The sequence below is a fragment of the Macaca fascicularis genome, chromosome 8 (genome assembly GCF_037993035.2).
Source record: "Macaca fascicularis isolate 582-1 chromosome 8, T2T-MFA8v1.1".
NCBI classification, from domain to species: Eukaryota; Metazoa; Chordata; class Mammalia; order Primates; family Cercopithecidae; genus Macaca; species Macaca fascicularis.
Window position 1 is genome coordinate 107,643,977 of NC_088382.1, and position 20,280 is coordinate 107,664,256.

The 20,280-nt window shown below is 47.3% G+C and overlaps 1 protein-coding gene and 1 long non-coding RNA gene across 9 annotated transcripts in view; one reads left to right on the forward strand and one right to left on the reverse strand.

The window, feature by feature from the left end:
- The window catches only part of MATN2 (matrilin 2), a 168,735-nt gene that overhangs the window by 134,891 nt on the left and 13,564 nt on the right, over positions 1-20,280 (forward strand). For all 8 annotated transcript variants that reach the window (XM_005563764.5, XM_005563765.5, XM_065519467.2 and 5 more), the window contains 6 exons: positions 354-476; positions 3,772-3,894; positions 4,146-4,268; positions 13,447-13,569; positions 14,901-15,023; positions 18,124-18,246. In XM_005563764.5, coding sequence (XP_005563821.3) covers positions 354-476; positions 3,772-3,894; positions 4,146-4,268; positions 13,447-13,569; positions 14,901-15,023; positions 18,124-18,246 — 738 coding nt within the window. The remainder of the gene's footprint in view (positions 1-353; positions 477-3,771; positions 3,895-4,145; positions 4,269-13,446; positions 13,570-14,900; positions 15,024-18,123; positions 18,247-20,280) is intronic.
- Positions 7,623-13,744, reverse strand: LOC123575246 (uncharacterized). Its single transcript, XR_006700473.3, has 3 exons — positions 13,636-13,744; positions 10,486-10,557; positions 7,623-9,009 (listed from the first exon to the last, which is right to left on the reverse strand). It is a non-coding gene; the product is annotated as an uncharacterized lncRNA (long non-coding RNA).

Consider the following 20,280-nt stretch of genomic DNA (forward strand, 5'->3'; position numbering starts at 1 on the left):
CCTCCCTGGGGCCTCCAGTTGGCCTCATCTCTTCTTGGAAGACCCTCTCACCCCAGGACTCAGTGAGGCCCCTGCTCTGTGCTCTGCATTGTCTTACAGTTGCTGTCCTTGCCTGACTCCTCACCAGAGCCTGAATCCCTTGAGGCAAGGCCTCCATCTTAGTCGTCATTAAATCCCTGCATCTAGCTCAAGGCCTGGCACTTGGTTGGCAGACGCATGATCTGTCCCAGCTCACCTCAGCAGGTGGCACCCACCAGCCCTCTCCATGGGGGTTTGTGGAAGCCCAGAGCGGCTGCTGTCAGCCCTGGGAGAAGCCCAGAGTCTGAAGGAGGGTCTGCCCTTCTTCCCCTCAGGGATCAACTACTGTGCACTGAACAAACCAGGCTGTGAGCACGAGTGCGTCAACACGGAGGAGAGCTACTACTGCCGCTGCCGCCGTGGCTACACTCTGGACCCCAACGGCAAAACCTGCAGCCGTGAGTGTACCCTAGGGGTGGGGGGGCTGATGGAGGGTGGGGTCCACTCACACGCGCTGGCGGGCTCACTAGCAACCAGTCATTTCTGGAGCCCCTGGGGTTTCCTGATGGTCCATCAGGTTCATCATCCATAGAATGTGACTATTAATACTATCGGCCTACCCAACTTGGGTTTCAAGGATTAAAAGAATTAATAGGAATAGACGGGCATTGTGGCTCACGCTGTAATCCCAGCACTTTGGGAAGCTGAGGCGGGCGGATCACCTGAGGTCAGGAATTCAAGACCAGCCTGGCCAACATGGTGAAACCCCATATCTACTAAAAATACAAAAAATTAGCTGGGTGTGGTGGCGGGCACCTGTAATCCCAGCTACTCGGGAGGCTGAGGCAGGAGAATTGCTTGAACCTAGGAGACAGAGGTTGCAGTCAGCTGAGATTGCACCATTGCACTCCAGACTAGGCAACAAGAGCAAAACTTTATCCCAAAAAAACCCAAAAAACAAAAAACAAAAAAAATGCGTAAAATACTTAGAACAGTGCTGCTAGGCATAAGCACTCATTAAATGTTAACTAATATTAGTATTTGCTGTTGAGCGCATTTATTAGGTCAAACAGGCCTAATTTCAAATCCAACCTCTCCCACCTACTAGATGTGTGTGACCTTGGGCAATTTATTTAACTTCTCCATGCTTTGATTTCCCATCTATGACAAAAAGCAAAACTAATAGTCATATTGTTCCTGCAGGGTTTTTATAGGGAGAAATCGGGGCCATTTCGATACGTTAGCCTGGTGCCTGACACAGGGTAAACTTCCAATCAAGGGGAACAGTTGTGGAGCCTGTGAGAGTGCCAGTGCCTGGCGCCACACTGGGACAAGAGGCCGGAGGGGACAGACCTTGGAAAGCAATGGGCTACAGAGGCTGACCTGAAGGCAGAATCAAGAAACATGGGATTTTCTGAGAAGGCTTGTCTTAATTTTCTTGTGTCAGAGCCACAACAAAGCTCCACTGGGTGATGTAAATGTATGGGAACTTGCAGGCTCTGCCAGCTGGGCAGCTCCATGGTTTTTTATGAGGTACCGTCTCCACAAGTCCTGGCCAGCAGGGTGGGAGCGCCTGAGTGTGGCGATGGACCCTATGCCCTTGGCATGCGGGAGAGGGCCCCACCTCCATGACATGGCCTATGCAGAAGGGGCCCTTTGTGTGCCTTTCCACTCAGCAAGCTCCACATCTGCTCCCCTTTGGAGACAGAGATAGATTGTGAATAAGGACAATGCAGCTGTTGAGCACTGGGCTCCACATGACCGGCAGGGAGGTTTCCCAGATGAAATAAGAGGTCCAGGGCAGTCCTCAGGAAAGCGGGCCCCTCCAGTGTCCAGAGAGAACAAAGTGCCTCGGTAAAGGCTTTCTAAGGACTGATCTCGGAGGCCAAAGGGCTTTTGAACTGGAAAGTTAGTACCAAAGTCAGTGCCTGCTGTGTGTTGCCTCTGCATGTCTGTGAGTCCTCATGAGAGGCCGGCGGGGAGCGGGTCTCCCATTCGACGGGAGATGCCCTGGTGACCATGGATCTGTGTGTGTCCTGTTTCCTGGAGTGTAAGGTCTGCCTGCTGATGGCCCTGGCAGTTTTCCCAGGGCAGGTGGTCTTGACCTGACTGAGCCCACACAGATCACCAGGGACATGGCCTGACTGCCCCTCCCAGCATGCTTCTGGGGGCCAGAAGAGTTCTAAGGACGGACCACAAGAGATCCGGACCTTCCCTTCTCTCTGGGATCTAGTCAACTCAAAGTACAAACCAAGCCATTTCTGTCTCGCAGTTCTTAGAGAAAGCCATGGGCTTCTGCTTTCCCTGAGGGATCAGGGAGCCCAGGCCATAAAGACAGCAAGTGCTTCTGAGGCACTCACTCTGCAGGCAATGCCCTGAGCATCCTCCATCCATAAACTCCCTGCATCCTCACAGCCACCCTACTAGGCACCCACATTCTTGTCCCCATTTAAACCACAAGGGGAAACTGTGACACAAAGAGATTAAGTCACTGTCCTAGGGTCCTGTGACTAGCAAATGGCAACATCGGGATGTGAACACAGGCGTGTATCTCCCAAGATCCAGCAAGTGTTCGCAGGAGGTACATCCACCAGTGGAATGTTCCAGAAGGCACTGGTCCCAGGCTCTGTGGGAGTCAAGAGGCCCACTTGGCAGTCCTGCACAAGGCCGCCAGTGTCTGTCCAGTCTCTGGAGGTGCATTTTCTCCATCAGGGAAACCGGGGAGGCAGCCTGCAGGGCTGTTAGTGGGAGCCGTCCACCACAGCTGTGTGTTCATTAGCCTTCGGCGCTTGCTGCCCGGAGGACCAGCTGTGCAGCATTCGGATGCCAGGATGGGCCACACATGCAGGCCCAGGCTTTGGTTTGTTTTTTTAATCCGGATGTCCTGATGATGGGGGTAAAACAACGAAATTGATTTCATTGAGAATGACAATTCTTTTTCATTTTCAATTAGAAACGAAATGGTACAACTAATTCTTAGCACTACTTGATAATAATAATGTGTTCATTAAGTGGTTGCCGTATGCCAGCTACTGTTCTGAGCGCTTTACGTGAATCAATTCCTCTTATTCTCACCCTGTTCCTATAAGAAAGCAACCATCAACATCCACATTCACAAATCAGGAAACGATGGCAAAGAGGCCGTGGGACTGCCCAGCATCCATAGCTAAGAAGTGGCAGAGGTGTGATTTGAATCTAGGTAGTTTGATGCCAGAACCCGCACTCTAAGCACTACTCTATCAGCTGTGTGGCTTTGACCTTGATCTTCCTGAGCCTCACTTTCCTCTCTGTGAAATGGGAATTGCACCTGCTCTCAGAGGTGCCCTGAGGCTGTGGATTCTGTGCACCATGGCCCTGGCAGAGTACTGCTGTCATCAATACCAGGGACAGCATTTCCCAGCCGTTGGGGTTGTATGCTTTACTCTTTAAACAAAGAAATGGGAAAGAAGGCTGGGCGTGGTGCCAGGCACCTGTAACCCCAGCTAGTGACTCTGGAGGCTGGGGCAGGACAATCACTTGAACCCAGGAGGCGGAGGTTGCAGTGAGCTGAGATCTCGCCACTGCACTCCAGCCTGGGTGAAAAGGGAAAGAAAACCAACAAGCCAGGCTGATTTTCTAGAGGGGCCAGGGGTGTGGGGTAGAATGACACCTTCCCCGTGGCTCATTATGCCTCCGGTTTTGTTTTTCAATCTTGGTTGCTGGTGGGGTGTTGCCCCCTCGGCTCCTCTATGCTTTCACATGTGTGAAATGCAGGAGTGGACCACTGTGCACAGCAGGACCATGGCTGTGAGCAGCTGTGTCTGAACACGGAGGAGTCCTTCGTCTGCCAGTGCTCAGAAGGCTTCCTCATCAACGAGGACCTCAAGACCTGCTCCCGTGAGTCCCTGCACGCTCCTCTCATAGGGGAAGGTTTGCACCAGGAGTGAAACCTATGTGACTGCAGAAGGCACAGGTTGTACGTGGGCACTCCTCCCCTGCCCCTTGCTCTGCTCCGGGAGATGGTGGGGATGTCCACTGGGACTGCATGCCTTCGAGGGAGGGTGGGGTGGGCATGATGGTCACTTGATCCCATCACCGTCGCCCAGAGGTCTCACTGATAAAGGGCTGCCTGGCTTTTGGTTTTGCAGGGGTGGATTACTGCCTGCTGAGTGACCATGGTTGTGAATACTCCTGCGTCAACGTGGACAGATCCTTTGCCTGTCAGTGTCCTGAGGGACACGTGCTCCGCAGCGATGGGAAGACGTGTGCAAGTAAGTGTCTGAAGGACAAGCGGGACCTACACAGGTGTTCCGTGGGTGCGGGTGTGGGCGCGCTACCGACGTGTATATGTGCCTGTGTGTCCTGTCTCCAGGCTTTGCTGGGCCCGAATGAATGTGTGTGACGGCATCTCTTAGCCATTGAGCCTTGGTGGCTACTCCACCCCTCCCCTCAAACTGCCTTCCCCTATGCCCTGAAGTGGCTTTTTGCTGTTTCCATAGCCCACCTCCCTGTCATTCCGAAGCTGGACAGAGCCCTAGTCCTCAGCTCTCTCTCTGCTCTACCCCCAGCCGTCTAGTATGGCACATGAATAATCATGTGGACCCCTCGCTGACTGCTGGCTGCGTGCTGAGCACTGGGCTAAGCACACATGCTGTTGCATTCAGGGGACAGATGAGGGAAAAACTGTAGCTCGGATTAAGTAAAGAGCCTAAGGTCACCCGCTAGTAAGTGGTGGGTTCAGACTCTGCTGGGTGTGATTCCAAAGTCAGTCCTGGGAGAAGAGGATGCTCCTGAGAAACGCTTTGCTCTGCTTTCTGATCCCGGTGATCTCACAGCACATGGTAAGGCTGGCAGTGATGGGTCCTGGGTACACATTTCCTTGCAGCTGGTCCCAACCTCTGTCTCCATTAATTAAAAAAAAAAAAAAAAATGCTCCCAGACCTCCTTCTCTCCTTCACTGAAGAATGCTGGTGTGTTTGCTGCCCTGCAATTCTGTTTCTAAGTGGACCAAGATAAAGAATTGAAACATAGTCATTTTGAGAGAAGGGATCAGAAATGGAAGAAAAGGACCACAATGTATCTTCCCCAGCCTGCTGGTCTTTCTGGTTATAGGGCCAAGTTCCCTGACCACTGGTACAATTGTAGGCACAACCTAATTTATCCACCTTTTTATATCATCCATTCATCTAGGCAGATGAGCTGGCTGCACAGCTGGGCGTGCCTCTCTATGCTGCCTGTGAGAAAATATTTCCAGTTTGGGACAGATCCTTGAATCTCAGCAAATGGGTTATCCATGTTATAGCTTTCGGTGGCTCCCCGCCCAGCTGCCTCCCCGACTGCTTCTGCAGCCAGCTCAGGGAGGGATTGGGCACAGGGGATGCAGAAAGAGGGTGGGTGTGTTGAATTGCATCGACATTGACAGCATGCCAAAGCCAGATGTAAGGGGTTTGTTGGTTTGTTTAATTCTCCATCATTTTAGATTATTCTGAGAATAAGAGGAGTCCTTCTTCTGTCTACCTCGTTCCTGTGATAATCAAGAATGGACTATAAGATGGTTATAGGACCCTAAGAAATTCTCATGAGTCCTTCTAAACAAATGCAGCCCCATCTCCTTTGAATCATGTGCCCCTTCCTCTCCCCTGCCCAGGTCCACACCTGGATTATGACTTGGCCACTTTTAAGTGTTGCCCATGTTCTCATTTAATGTGGGTTTCTAACCAATGGCACAGAGGAACCATCTACATGAGTAAATGTTCAACAATGCAATGAATAGTGAATTTTGTTATTTATATATGGTTGTGTCTAGATGAGGACTTGTGAGATAATCAGATAAGTTAGAATTGTCCTCAGGAACTGCACATGAGAGATGCATTTAACCCACCAGCTGATACATATGTGTTGAGCTATTCCTCTAATTGAAGACTTTCTGCCTGCCCCAGAATGATTCATTCTGACTGTCCTGTCCTGTAATAATGGGCTAGGTTTTCAGTGTGGCCACAGCTAACTGGGGGTTGGGATGTATGTTCCCCGGCTCTACTCGAGATGACAAAGAGCCAGACGGCATGACTGTACCTTTTTGGTAAAGCCTGTGTGGGGGCAGCCAGGCCTGGCTCAGCAGATAAGAATGTTCTTGGCTCTTTATAGAGACAGCCTCTACTTAGAGCTTTGATAGCAAGTGGTCTTAAGAATATGTCACTCATCTTCTGGAAAGTTCTCTAAAGCGTGGAGGGTTTCCAGGGGCCCTGGGATGAAATGGGCACTGCTGTCCCCCTTACCCCTTCAGGCACCTTGGGTTCTCTGGCCTCTGGAGTGATGTCCCCTCCCTTCCTCCAGTCCCCTGACCCCAAGCTCTGCTTTCCCAGATTCTCCCAGAGGCCTTTTTGCCTCTGGCGGTTAGATGCACAGACTCAGGGTGTTGGGGGGAGAGGATGAGGCGATCTCTTTTACCAGCTTCAGCTGAGAGGACTTCTTCCCTCTCTAGACAGTTCCCTGAGATTGACCTTGTGCAAGGGGATCCCAGCACCAAGAAAGACTCCACAGGCCTGATGTGCATGGACTACACTGGCCACTGGCCTGCGAGCTCCTGGAGGTTGGAGGTCAGAGGCCAACATGAAATGACTGGGAGTGTGAATGGACAGAGGCCACCCCACAGCCCCTGGCACAGGGTCCGCTCTCCACTTGATAACCCTCAGTGGCTTTCCACTGTCTCCTAGAATAAATTTCCATTACATTCCTTGATTTGGCAGAGTGAAGAACCCCCTCTTCCACTTCTTTAGCCTTGCCCTGGGCCCTCCCTGAAGCCTCCTCCTGTTCTTCAGTCAAAGTGGCAAGTCCCCTCTTCTCTGAACAGGCCTGGTGCCTTCCAGCCCATCCCAATGTCACCCCCATGGGCAACCTCCTCCCCTACCTGATGGGCTGTCCTCTCCTCCTCCCATCCCAGACTCTGCTGGGGCCTCTCTTCAGAGCTCTCCTGCCTGGCGTCATCCTGGGGTTCTCTGTGCACAGGTCTGAGAAACAGTGTGGCAGAGCAAAAACAGTACTAAACTGGAAGTCCAAAGACTGGGTTTAAATCATGTCGCTTCTACTCTGGGCAAGGGAATTGGCCCTCTCGGGGTCTGAGTGCTCATCTCTAAACTAAGAATGGTCATTGCTGCCTTTCAAGGCCACTGTGTGGTTCGGGAAGACTGCTGTTGCAGTGCTATGTGAACTTGTGAACTGCCGTGACCCCTAAGGGATTCCTCTTCTTGTCTACCCTCCTCAGCATCAGAACCCCCTGCACTGAGGAGACTCAGAAGGTAACTCCTGGCATTGCTGCCTGGAGACACATCTCCCAGGGCCATGCCTGCTCTCCTTGGAGGGGCCCCAGAGATGCACAACTCTGGAAGGGGCCTGGACTCTTTCCAAGGGCTGTCCTATGAGGGACCCTCCCTTCTGCAAGCGGAGGACACCAACAGGGATCAGAGCCATCAGCCTAGGGCACTGGGGCATCTCTGCTGGTGATACTCCCAGTCCAACTACTACAGACAGATCTGCGAGGGCCTGCTAGGCTGAGGCAGCTCTAGGCAAGGCTAGGGGAGTGTCTTAGTCTACTCAGGCTCCCATCACAAAATATCATAGACTGAATGTTTTTTCTTAACCACAGAAATTTATTTCTCACAGTTCTGGAGGCTGGAAGTCCAGGATCCAGGTGCTGGCATGGCTGGGTTCTGGTGAGGGCCCTCTTCCTAGTTTGCAGACAGCCAGCACCCCACTGTGTCCTCATATTGCATGAGTTGTAGGGAGAGAGAGCAAAGAGTACAGGCAAGTTCTCTAGTGTCTCGTCTTATTATAAGAACACTAATCCTATCAGGTCAGGATCCTGCCCTCACAACCCCATCTAAACCTAATGACCTCCCAAAGACTCCACCTCCACATACCCTCACATCAGGGCTAATATCAGATGTGAATTTTGGGGGAAACAGTCTGTAGCAGGGAGTAGGGGGAGGAGACCACCTTCACTGTCAGGTATTTATATTACAGGCTTGATGCAACAGAAGGAAGGTAGAGATTTTCCCTTATTTTGTGGGAAACAGACACATGGAGGAAAACGATGCCTCCAAGCTGGCCCTGGTGGGGGAGTCAGTAGCAGAGCCAGGACCAGAGCCGAGTCCCCTGATTTCAGGATCTTTTGCCCAGTGTGAGATGCCCTGGAAAAGCACATCTCAGTTCAGCTGCTTCTTGGTTTGTCTGAGAAAAAGCCTATATTAAGTTAGCAAAGGATTGGCTGCTCCTAGTTTTATTACGAGAAAAGCCAGGAAGCAGTGTAATTCTATCTGTCGGCTTCTGGTTACTGTCTTGGCAGATGGCCGCTGTGGCTTTCCATCTCTGGGGTTGGGGTTGGTTTTAACAGCGTCTTACGTGGAGCCCCAGACGCAGGATTGCTGTCTGTCATCACGGCAGAGGTACAAGTCCACAGAACACATTGCCCCACAGTTGCTGCGCCACAGACATATGTGACTCACCTGTGTCAGCGTGCAGGGCTGCTAGACGTGGACCCTAAAGACCTGTGCTACATCCTAAAACTTCTCATCATCCTGAGCACACACTGCAGAATCCATTCACGATGAGGGTTTAATTAAAAACGTAGGCCTGGGTCCTTATGTGTAAAAGGAGGAGAATCCTTCTTTGAGAGGAAGAATGTTTTCTTCCTCCCTCTTGAGATTTCTCATACGTCCTCCCACCTATTTCACTTAAGTGATGGCTCCTAATGGAGTCTGTCTTTGCTCTCCTCTCTGGGTTTGAATCTAGGTACTTCCTTAAGCACTTGGTTCCTTTACCCTCGTTCTCTACGAATATTTACTGTGTACCTGCAGTGTGCGGGGTGCTGGGGATCTCTGGGGTTGATGCAGATTCCGTTTGTGCCCTGACAGCGTTTAAAGCTTCTTGGGGAAGAAGGATAGCAGAGACAGCGTCCATTCCATGGGGTGAGAGTGGTGATGTGGGAAGGAGGGGGCCGCGGGAGCCTCCCCTAGTCTAGAGAAAGAGATGTTTAATCAGACACCCAGAGAGCGAGCACAGTGAGCCAGCCAAAGATGGAGGGGAAATGCTTTCCTAGGGGCCAGAGAGCAAACTGCAGGAAGTTCCGTGCTCTGAGTATGGGGTACTGAGTGCAAGAGGGAGGCGGGTGAGAGACAAGGCTGGGGACGCCGGCGGGACACACATTACCCACCTACAGCCTGCAGAGTTACGAGAGACTTCCTGGCAGGCATCTCTTGAGAAAATGATTTTTGTCTAGTTTGTCTTCTGAGAATCTGCCAGGCTGCCTCAGCACACCCTTTTAACCTAGGATGATCCGTGGATGTGCAGCTGGACCAGGGACACGGAGGTAACAGGTTTGAATATAGTCCCATCTCTGCCCCCAGGACAGCTAAGACCAGTCACCTCTGAAGGTTCAGGGACATTGGGAAAGTCACTTCCCCTCTGACCGTCAGTTTTCTCATCTCTAATGAAGGGGTTGGACTAGTTCATATCCAATAAGTTGAACTTCCAGCCCCCAAACAAGGATATTGCCTGGCTCAGATAAGTGTTCCGTAAACACTTGCCGAATGAATGAACTTACTGTGGTGCCCACCATCGTCTCCCAGGCTGAAGACACCCGGTGGTAGTGAGTCAGGGTGGTGGCTCTCTTTGCCTGATAGGGGACCACTGAAGCATTTTCCTATAGGGGAATATCTTTGCCCTAAGGAGAAACTGACTCCAAGTTGGTTTCCAGACTTGGTGGATAGAAAGCTAGTGCCTATGGCCGGGCGCGGTGGCTCAAGCCTGTAATCCCAGCACTTTGGGAGGCCGAGACGGGCGGATCAGGAGGTCAGGACATCGAGACCATCCTGGCTAACACGATGAAACCCCATCTCTACTAAAAAATACAAAAAACTAGCCGGGCGAGGTGGCGGGCGCCTGTAGTCCCAGCTACTCGGGAGGCTGAGGCAGGAGAATGGCGGGAACCCGGGAGGCGGAGCTTGCAGTGAGCTGAGATCCGGCCATAGCACTCCAGCCTGGGCGACAGAGCGAGACTCCGTCTCAATAAAAAAATAAATAAATAAATAAATAAATAAATAATAAAAAATAAAAAAGAAAGCTAGTGCCTATGGTCAGGAGGTTAACTATCGTCCGACTTTGGCATTCTCTAATTTCCCATCCGTGGTTCTTTGAATTTATAAGTGGCCCAGAACATCCCTGCAGGGCAGAAACTGGACATTTTGCTGAAGAAATATGAGTCGTGCATTTTGCAAGGGGGTGTGTGGGAGAGAGTGGGAAGCCTAGCTGGCCACAAACATCTACACACCCCATGGGTTCTTATTTAAAACATCTGCACAAAACCCCTGTGAGGTGGATCTAATTACCCTCAATTTTCAGAATAGAAAACTGAGGAAATGTTTCCTTTTGTTCAACAGGATTTCCTAGGGGTCTGTTAGGTGCCAGGCATTATGGCCACTGCCAACATCTCACCTCTGATGATTCGTTGAAATCATCTGTGGGGCTTGGAAAAAGTCTAAAGACCCAGGCAGCATCCCAGAAACCCTGAATCAGAAACAGAAACAGAGACTGTCTTACATTGTTGGTGACGGTAGAGATTGAAATAATCTCTTTGGAGGGTGATTTGGAAATATTTATCTGCCTTTAAATATTCATACCCTTTACCTAGGCAATTCTGCTTCTGGATGTATAACTTTCAGGTATGCCTTCACATTGTACATAAAACTACATGCACAAGAATATCCATTGCAGATAAGTTGTGGTGGCTCATGCCTGTAATCGCAGCACTTTGGGAGACTGAAGCAGGAGGATCACTTGAGGCCAGAAACTTAAGACCAGCCTGGGCAACATAGTGGGACCCCGTCTCTACAAAAAATATGAAAATTAGCTAAGCATGGTGGCATGTACCTGTAGTCCCAGCTACTCAGGAGGCTAAGGTGAGAGGATCACATGAGCCCAAGAGCCAAGGCTGCAGTGAACCGCAATGACACCACTGCACTCCAGCCTGGGCGACAGAGCAAGCCTGTATCTCAAAAAAAAAAAAACCCAAAAAACAAAAAACAAAAAAACAGCTTGCTCAGAGGGGTCTGTCTAGATTATGGCTTGACAAGGCTGACATGAAAGAGCTATAGCTATTTTATTACCGTGGAAAGTGGAGTAGTATTGTTATTATAAATTCATGGTAGGGGGAAAAAAACACCTTACCTCCATGGCCATCCAGTTGTCTGTATCATGGATTACTTAATTGTACTTTCCATTCTTACACTATGTGAGGAACTACCCCAAGCCATTGGGAAATGTTCTGCATTAGTAGTGAGTCTAGAATTTGCCTAGAAAAGTAAGTCACGCTCAGGGCAAGCAGGAGTGTCCAACTTGGCTTTGAGCCTCCTCTGCAGCTGTAATCGCAGTTATCAACCTTTTCCCATTCTTCAAAGATGTTGGCAGTGCTTCTGCCCAAAGAAAGAGAGGCAGAATTCCCTTCACGTTTGAAAGCTTGCTTTAGAATATAGCAATGCAGTATAGTCAGAGAAAACGGGGATTTATTTATAAGGTTACAATTTTTGTCTGGTTCTTTCTCTTGTTAACAATTGGTCTTGACAAGCCATTAGCCTTCCCAACCCTTAGTTTCCCTAGCTGGTGAGGGAGAATAACAACAGCTGCCTTAACTAACCCAAAGGTGGTTCTGAGGAGGCCTCTCCAGAGAGATACTGCAAAGATGCTTTACCAAAAAATATGTGTGGTTTGTGCCTGATTATAAAGGTCATTATGTGCTTTGGGGCCTTTATTTAAGAACTCCAATTCGTGTCCATTTTAGAAATTCTACTCAATCTGAAAGGATTGAGTTAACTTTCAGAAATATGTATGGTTCCTATAAAAAGTCACCACCCACCTATCCTCAGTATTAAGCTTTTAAAATAACAGCCTGGTTTTCACAGGTTCACAAACCTTCTAGTCCCCCAGAAGCCACCCAGCCCTATAAGATGGCAACACCATCCTTCAGTTGCTCAGTCCAGCAACCTCGGAGTCTTCTTTGACTCTTCCATCCTATCCATATGGACTCTTTATTAATACATGAGCAAATTTTATAGTCTCTACCTTAAAATACAGCCAGTCTGACCACTTCTCACCAGCCTGGTCTGGACCACCAAGATCTTTGCACAGGGCTGCTCCTAGCTGTCCGAGCTCCATTCTGTGCAGAGTGATCCTTTCAAAACAAACCCATTTCATGCCACTCCACTGCTCGAAACACTGCAGTGACTGCCCTTCTCCTTCAGATCTGACCCCTACTGTGAACCCCACATGGTCTGCCCCAGCCAGCCTTGCTGGCCTCATCCCCTGCCAGGCTCCTGGATGCTCCAGTCACAGTGGTCTCCTTGCCTTTCCTGAAACACACCAACCAAGCAGCTCCTGTTGCTGCAGTTTGCAAATGCTGTTCTTTCTTGCTGATCATGCTCTTTCCCAGACACCACCACTCACTTCCTCTCCTTCTGCAGGGCTCTGCTCAGTGTCACCGTATCTGACACACCATATAACATAACAAGCCCTCCCTACTCTCCAGCCCAGCAGCCACTCTCCATCCTTCTTTCCTGCTCTTCCTCCATAGCACTTTTTCCCACATGACATATCACATGTTTGTCTGTTTTCCACGCATCCCTCTTCCCCTGACACCTGCTGCCAAATGTAAGCTTCACAAAAGCAGAGACTTTGTTTTGTTCGTTGCTGTATCCCCAGAGCCTAAAACAGTACCTGGCTCATCACAGGGACTCAAAAAATATTTGTGAACTGACTGAATACGTGAATGAATTGGTTACCTAAGTGTAATATATACATACATACATAAGTAGATATGTAAATAAGTTGATATTATAGTTATATAATAGCCAATTAGGTTAATCTTATTTTCTAATATTTATAAGTAATTTATCTCGCATTCTGTAACTTGTATTCTCATGTTTTTTGTTCATTTTTCTTGTGGAGATGATCATATTGTTTGAATTTTATGTGCCATGTACATATTAAGAATTCTTGCTCACTTTGGGAGTCTGAGGTGGGTAGATTGCTTGAGCCCAACAATTCGAGACCAGCCTGGGCAACATGACGAAATCCCGTCTCTACAAAAAATTAGCCAGGTGTGGTGGTGCGTGCTTGTAGTCCCAGCTATCCAGGAGGCTGAGATGGGATCACTTGAGCCCGGGAGGCGGAGGCTGCAGTGAGTTGAGATTATGCCACCACACTCCAGCCTGGGTGGCAGAGTGAGACCCTCTCTGAAAAAGGAATTTTTGCTCATAGACACGCTTTATATTCTGAAATGTGTACTGTAGGATAAGGCACTGTTTTAATTCAAGGTGTCTGAAATGTCTTTTATGATTGAATAAGCCACTCAGTATGAGTCATTTTCTTCTTCTGTTTCTCTAATTCCCATTTGATTCTCAGAACTGGACTCTTGTGCTCTGGGGGACCATGGTTGTGAACACTCGTGTGTAAGCAGTGAAGATTCGTATGTATGCCAGTGCTTTGAAGGTTATATACTCCGTGAAGATGGGAAAACCTGCAGAAGTAAGTTTGTACTGGAGCTGGCTCCTACTACTCTGCCAGACCACTGTGTGAAATTGCTATCCTCACCTCTGTATACATCAGTTCCTCTCAGAAGTCAATGCCACACGGCAAAATGTAATGTAGTGTCCTGGATAGGACCCTGAAAGAGAAAAAGGACATTAGGGAAAAACTAAGTAAATGTCAATAAAATACAGACTTTAGCTAATAATCATGTATCAGTATGGGTTTATTAATAATAACGGAGGGACCACACTCATGTGAGGTGTTAATAATAGGGAAAATTAGGTGTAGGGTATATGGCAATTCTTTGCACTATCGTCTCAATTTTTGTGTAAATCTAAAACTGTCCTAAACAATAAAGTCTATTAAAAAAATGGACAAACAAAGTGGATGCCAGAGCTATTACTGAAGTTCTTCATTTATATGCTCTGTGGCAAGAAACAGTGGTTTGGCAGTATACTCTAGTGGAAAGATGGACAGTCAGAAATCCAAGATTCAATCAACTTCTGTCTCTGCCATTCATTAGCTGGGAAAGTTGTCTAACTTCTCTAAGCCTCTCTGCTTATTTATCTTTAATAATGTTGTTGTTGTTGTTATTTCTGGTAGCACAAATCCTTCCCAGAGGGCACCTTGTGATGAAGCCAGTTTTGCCTTTCAGAAGGCAAAGCCTCTTAGATGGGGCTGCAGCCAGCCAACCCAGGACAAGCAGCCTTAGAGTGACTTGCTGGCGTAAATCTCAAGACACATCTCTGAATAATCAAAGGGGAGTGTGTGACCCTGGTTTCCAGCCCTATCAGTTATCTTTTTGTCAACGTCTCAAAGCACTTTATAAAGAGCAACTCATGTTGACACTTTTGTAAGGAAAGATGGGTAGCTGGAGTAATTACTCTCTCATTTTTTAGACAGCAAAGCTAAGACTCCAAGAAGTTAAGTTATTCTCCTAAGTCATACACTATGTCAGGCACAAAGCCAAAGTGAGATTTCAGTGCTGCTAATCTAAATTGAGGTTTCATCTCCTAAGGAATCATATCAACAGTGTTTCCATTCTGATATCAGAAACTATGTCTACAGAAAGCTGATGATGGACTGCATTTTAACACTAAAGTAGTGCTGGTGAATGATGATGGTGAAGACTGTGAAACAGTTTGAAGGGTTAGCCCGAATTAGAGCCCCTAAACTTTGTTCTCAATTGTATCTTCCTGCCCCGCAGACCACTGAGCTCAGGGGGCAGTAGAATCCGGTAGCAGACTCCAGCAGATGGGTCCTCCAGGGTGAAGTCCATGTGAAATGCATGTTGGCGAAATTGTTGAAACTTGCTCTCCCGTCTTCAGGGAAAGATGTCTGCCAAGCAGTAGACCATGGCTGTGAACACATTTGTGTGAACAGTGACGACTCATACACATGCAAGTGCTTGGAGGGATTCCGGCTCGCCGAGGATGGGAAACGCTGCCAAAGTAAGTAGCCTTGAGGTGGAGAAGAACTTTTCCCTCTGTGGACTCAGAATTAGAGAACTGCATTTAGTCCTTAAAGTCCTCCTTTATTACCACTGTCACAAGTGTCAGTTCCTGCCTTGGGTGCTCTGAAAGTGATTAGCTAGAGATCAGTTCAGTAGCCTCTTGCTTTTTTGGGAATTTCTCAGTCAAGGCCTGAGTTTTGGGTCCTTTGCTTCTCTTCATTTTCTGCCGGCCGTCAGCTCTTTCCACAGCAGCTGTGTGGGTGCCCAGAGCCTCGCACGGTGCCTGCCTAGTCACTGGACTGAATTAGAGCCTCTGCTAGCAATCACAAGGATCAAAAGTTAATTACAGAGCTTTCTCCTCTTGGCAGACCTTAAAAGTAAGAGCAAAGGGTGAAAGGGTGTATTTGTCCATTTTCACACTGCTGATAAAGACATACCTAAGACTGGGCAATTTACAAAAGAAAGAGGTTTGATGGACTCACAGTTCCGCTTGACTGGAGAGGCTTTACAATCATGACAGAAGGGGAAGGGCACATCTCACACAGTGGCAGACAAGAGAAGAGAACTTGTGCAGGGAAACGCCCTTTATAAAACCGTCAGAACTTGTGGAGATTATTCACTATTAGAATAGCACAGGAAAGCCCTGTCCCCATGATTCAATTACCTCCCACCAGGTCCCTCCCACAACACATGGGAATTGTGGGAACTACAATTCAAGATGACATTTGGGTGGGGACACAGCCAAACCGTATCAGAGGGATGTCCTGTGGATTTTATTTTTCTATTATTTGTATCATTTGCTTCTATAGGTCATCCAGAACAGGCTCTGAGAGTTTAGTTAGAAGGTATATTCACCAGAGTTCTCCAGAAAAACAGACCTTCTCTATGTATATCTTCATCTTCTATTATATATAAATATAATAGAAGACATATATAATATACATGTCTTCTATAGTCTATCTTCTATTTATATATATCATAGAAGATATATTTATACACACATATATATGTACGTGTGTGTGTATATATATGTATACTATGGTCTGTTTCTATCTTCTATTAATATATCATCTCCACAGGAAAAATGGACACACACACACACACACACACACACACACACACACATATATATGGTGAGAGAGGAAAACATTGGTTGATTTTAAGGGATTGGCTCACAAAATTGTCAGGGACTGGCAAGTTCTAAATCTGTAGGCAGCCTGGAGACCCAGGCAAGAGCTGATGCTGCAGCCCAAGTCTGAAGGCAGTCTAGATGCAGAATTCCCTTTTCCTCTGAGGACCTCAGTCTTTTTCTCTTTAGGCCTTCAAGTGATTGGATGAGGCCCATCTACATTATGGAGGGTAATCTGATCTGCTTTACTCAAAGTCTACTGATTAAATGTTAATTGCATCTAAAAATTAGCTCACAGCATCATTTAGACTGGTGTTTGACCAAACAACTGGGCACAATAGCCTAGCCAAAGTGACACATCAGATTAACCTTCACAGTACCCAAAGGAAGAGAGGGATGTCATACGAGCTCAGTGAGGTGGGCGTTAGGAGAGTACAGAGCAGGGATTTTTCCCCACCATGAGATTCTGAGGTGGTAATTCCCTATTTGGCGGGGAAGGGTGGTTGACAAAGTCTACTTGCTTTTGTGACACTTTGCCCCAGTGGGCAAAATGACCCTTTTTAAATTAAGTCAAAATAAGTTCAGTTGCTTTTGAGGTTGGTTTTTGGGAATTTTCTCACAGACTCCTTTGAGATAACTGGGGACATTCCACAAGCCAGCAAGGCTGGGTTGGATGGATCTCAGTACCTCGATTCTTCCACCGGGAAGAGGGACTCCTGCCTTTACCGAGAAGTTCTGTGTGAACGACTGGTGCCTAGGATGCCTGTGGTGCCCTGGCCTGACTCTGCAGGGATTCCCCTCACAACTGCAGGTTCAGCTTCACACGGCAGTGGCCCTCTTGTGGGGATTTTTCTATAATTCTGCCCATTGTGGCTGTCTGTGCTGCTTTGTTCATGCTTTTCTTTTTGTTTGTTTTTGTTTTGAGACAGGGTCTTACTCTGTCACCCAGGCTGGAGTGCAGTGGCACTATCTTGGCTCACTATAACCTCCACCTCCTGGGCTCAAGCGATCTTCCCACCTCAGCCTCCTGAGTAGCTGGGACTACAAGCATGCACCACCACACCCAGTTAATTTTTGTATTTTTTGTAGAGATGTGGTTTCACCATGTTGCCCAGGCTGGTCTTGAACACCTGAGCTCAAGAGATCTGCCTGCCTTGGCCTCCCAAAGTGTTGGGATTACAGGTGTGAACCACCACGCCTAGCCCTCTTGCTTTTCTTTCTGCAAACATCTGCACACTCACACACACTGTTTATTCATTCAACACATTTTTTGCTCAGTAAATGAAGCTACTGTACACAAGGTACAACTTCTACCTCTGGAATTTGATCCTAAATCAGATTTCACCATTCCTGCTTCCTAGAGGGATGTGTACTCACTGATTCCAATTTTGTGTGAAGCCTCTCCTTTTAAGGGCGAATGACAGGAAAGAGCCATAGGCTCTCAGGCTATGGAGGAGCACTCGGGAGACAGCTGTGTCATCAACCTGCCAGATGACCGTGGGCAGCAGTGAAGCTTTCTGAGGATCTGATTCTTCATTTATACCTTGAGTATAATTACCCCTGTCTTCTTCCTCTCACAGGGTGTTGTGAGGGCTAAAGGGCTGTAAGTACTTTGAAGAGTTTAAATTACCTCACACATGAGAAATGTTCATTAGACAATCTGAACTGGAGTGTTTGGGATGTCTGTGGCAAAATAAATTAGAAGCTAAAGCACATCTAATAATAGGATAGTAAATCAAGGACACCTAATCACCCATCATACCATTCAGACTCATGGGAGCTGGAGCTTTCTGAGAGGAGCTTTTTCCCCATCCTGAGTATGAGACTAAAAAAGACATTATGAAGGAGGTTTGAAGAGAGGTGTATTTTCTTTAAAAGAGATTACTTCCACCATCTCTACTCACATGACTATTCAGTTCACCTCATTTCTACACTGATGGGATTGTTCAACTCCCTACATTTTCCTCAGGGAAGGATGTCTGCAAATCAACCCACCATGGCTGCGAACACATTTGTGTTAATAATGGGATTTCCTACAGCTGCAAATGCTCAGAGGGATTTGTTCTAGCTGAGGACGGAAGACGGTGCAAGAGTAAGTGATCTGAACTTGGCTCTCTGCTTTAATTTGGTTTTGGAGCAACTGCTTTTTGGAGTATTTTCAGGCAACAAGTCCCTCACCTCTGCTTCTCCCATAAATATAAATGCATATGCACAAATACAGAATGGGGAAGCGAGGGCTTAACTGCAGCCCCTGTGAAAACACTTTCAGTTTTAATTGACAGTAAATTCATTATCAGCCAAGAGGCTAGGCTGATCATAGGCTGAACAGCAATGTCTGGATGAGGGAGGTGGAGACAGCTGTGCTCTGCTCTGGGCTGGAGAATTACCTTCAGTTCTGGGCATGGTACTTTAGGAGAAGAGAGATAGATCAATGGTTTAAACATTAAAAAAAAAAACACACACACACACACAAAAGAGCAAAAGGAGCCTTTTTTTTTTTTTTTTTTTTGAGACAGAGTCTTGCTGTGTCGCCCAGGCTGGAGTGCAGTGGCTGGATCTCGGCTCACTGCAAGCTCTGCCTCCCGGGTTCACACCATTCTCCTGCCTCAGCCTCCCAAGTAGCTGGGACTACAGGCGCCCACTGCCAGGCTAATTTTTTGCATTTTTAGTAGAGACGGGGTTTCACCGTGTTAGCCAGGATGGTCTCGTTCTCCTGACCTCGTGATCCACCCGCCTCAGCCTCCCAAAGTGCTGGGATTACAGGCATGAGCCACCGCGCCCGGCCGCAAAAGGAATCTTGAGAGAATTATTTTATAATCTGAGAGAAGATCTTTCTAAACATGACATGAAATTTAAAAGCCATAAAAGAAAAACAAAGGAAAATATATAGTAAGAGAGTAAAGCCGTGATACCTTTTTTTAACCTATTAGTTACCAGAGATCAAAAAGTTTGATTCCTTATGTTGGCAAAGGTATATTGTAGTAGGGAATGATAAATGGATCAGTGGGTGTCTGAATTGGTATAACCTTTCAGAGGGCAATTTGGCAATGTTATGAATCCAGTTCCACTTCTAGAAGTTTATCTTACAGATATGTGCATGTTTACAAAGCCATGTACAAGGATATTTTATACAGCACTATTTGTAGCAGCAAAAAACTGGAAACAAGCTAAATGATCACCCATGAGCCTGGCTGAATAAATTAAGGCACATCTATGTAATAAAACATGACGCAGCTGTTAAAACAACAAGCAGCTCTAGATGTATCCCCAAGATATTTTAAGTGAAAAAAGCATGGTGCTGAATGTTTTTTATAGTTTGTTACCATCGATATATTTTGTTAAACACTCTAACATACAGTCTCTCTTTCTCTATATATACGTGTGTGTGTATACCATTATAACACATATAATGTGTATACCCTTATACACACACACACACACACACACACACACACACCCTTTTTCTAATATTTTTTGTTCCAAATGCATGTATTATTTTTTAGAAAAAAAATAAGATAAATACGATTTAGAAATAAGAATCATGATCTTGTGAGGAAGTTCAGTATTAAGCAGAAAAAAATTAGGAAACTGGGGATCTTTGTAGAAAAAAACTTTTGAGGGCCGGGCGCGGTGGCTCAAGCCTGTAATCCTAGCACTTTGGGAGGCCGAGACGGGTGGATCACAAGGTCAGCAGATCGAGACCATCCTGGTTAACATGGTGAAACCCCATCTCTACTAAAAAATATAAAAAACTAGCCGGGCGAGGTGGCAGGCGCCTGTAGTCCCAGCTACTCGGGAGGCTGAGCCAGGAGAATGGCGTAAACCCGGGAGGCGGAGCTTGCAGTGAGCTGAGATCTGGCCACTGCACTCCAGCCTGGGCGACAGAGCTAGACTCTGACTCAAAAAAAAAAAAAAAAAAAAAAAAGAAAAAAACTTTTGAGGTACTAAATACCAACGTGACTGTCATCTCACTCATGATTTGTATGATACCCCACCCCACCCCACCCTACCCTGGAAAGAAAGGACACTGGGAGAAGCTACAGCTCAGCACGAGGACAAAGAAGCTTTCTACCAGGGAAGCTGCATGTCTAATTAGTTCAGCACATAAGCTTCAGCTCAGACAGAT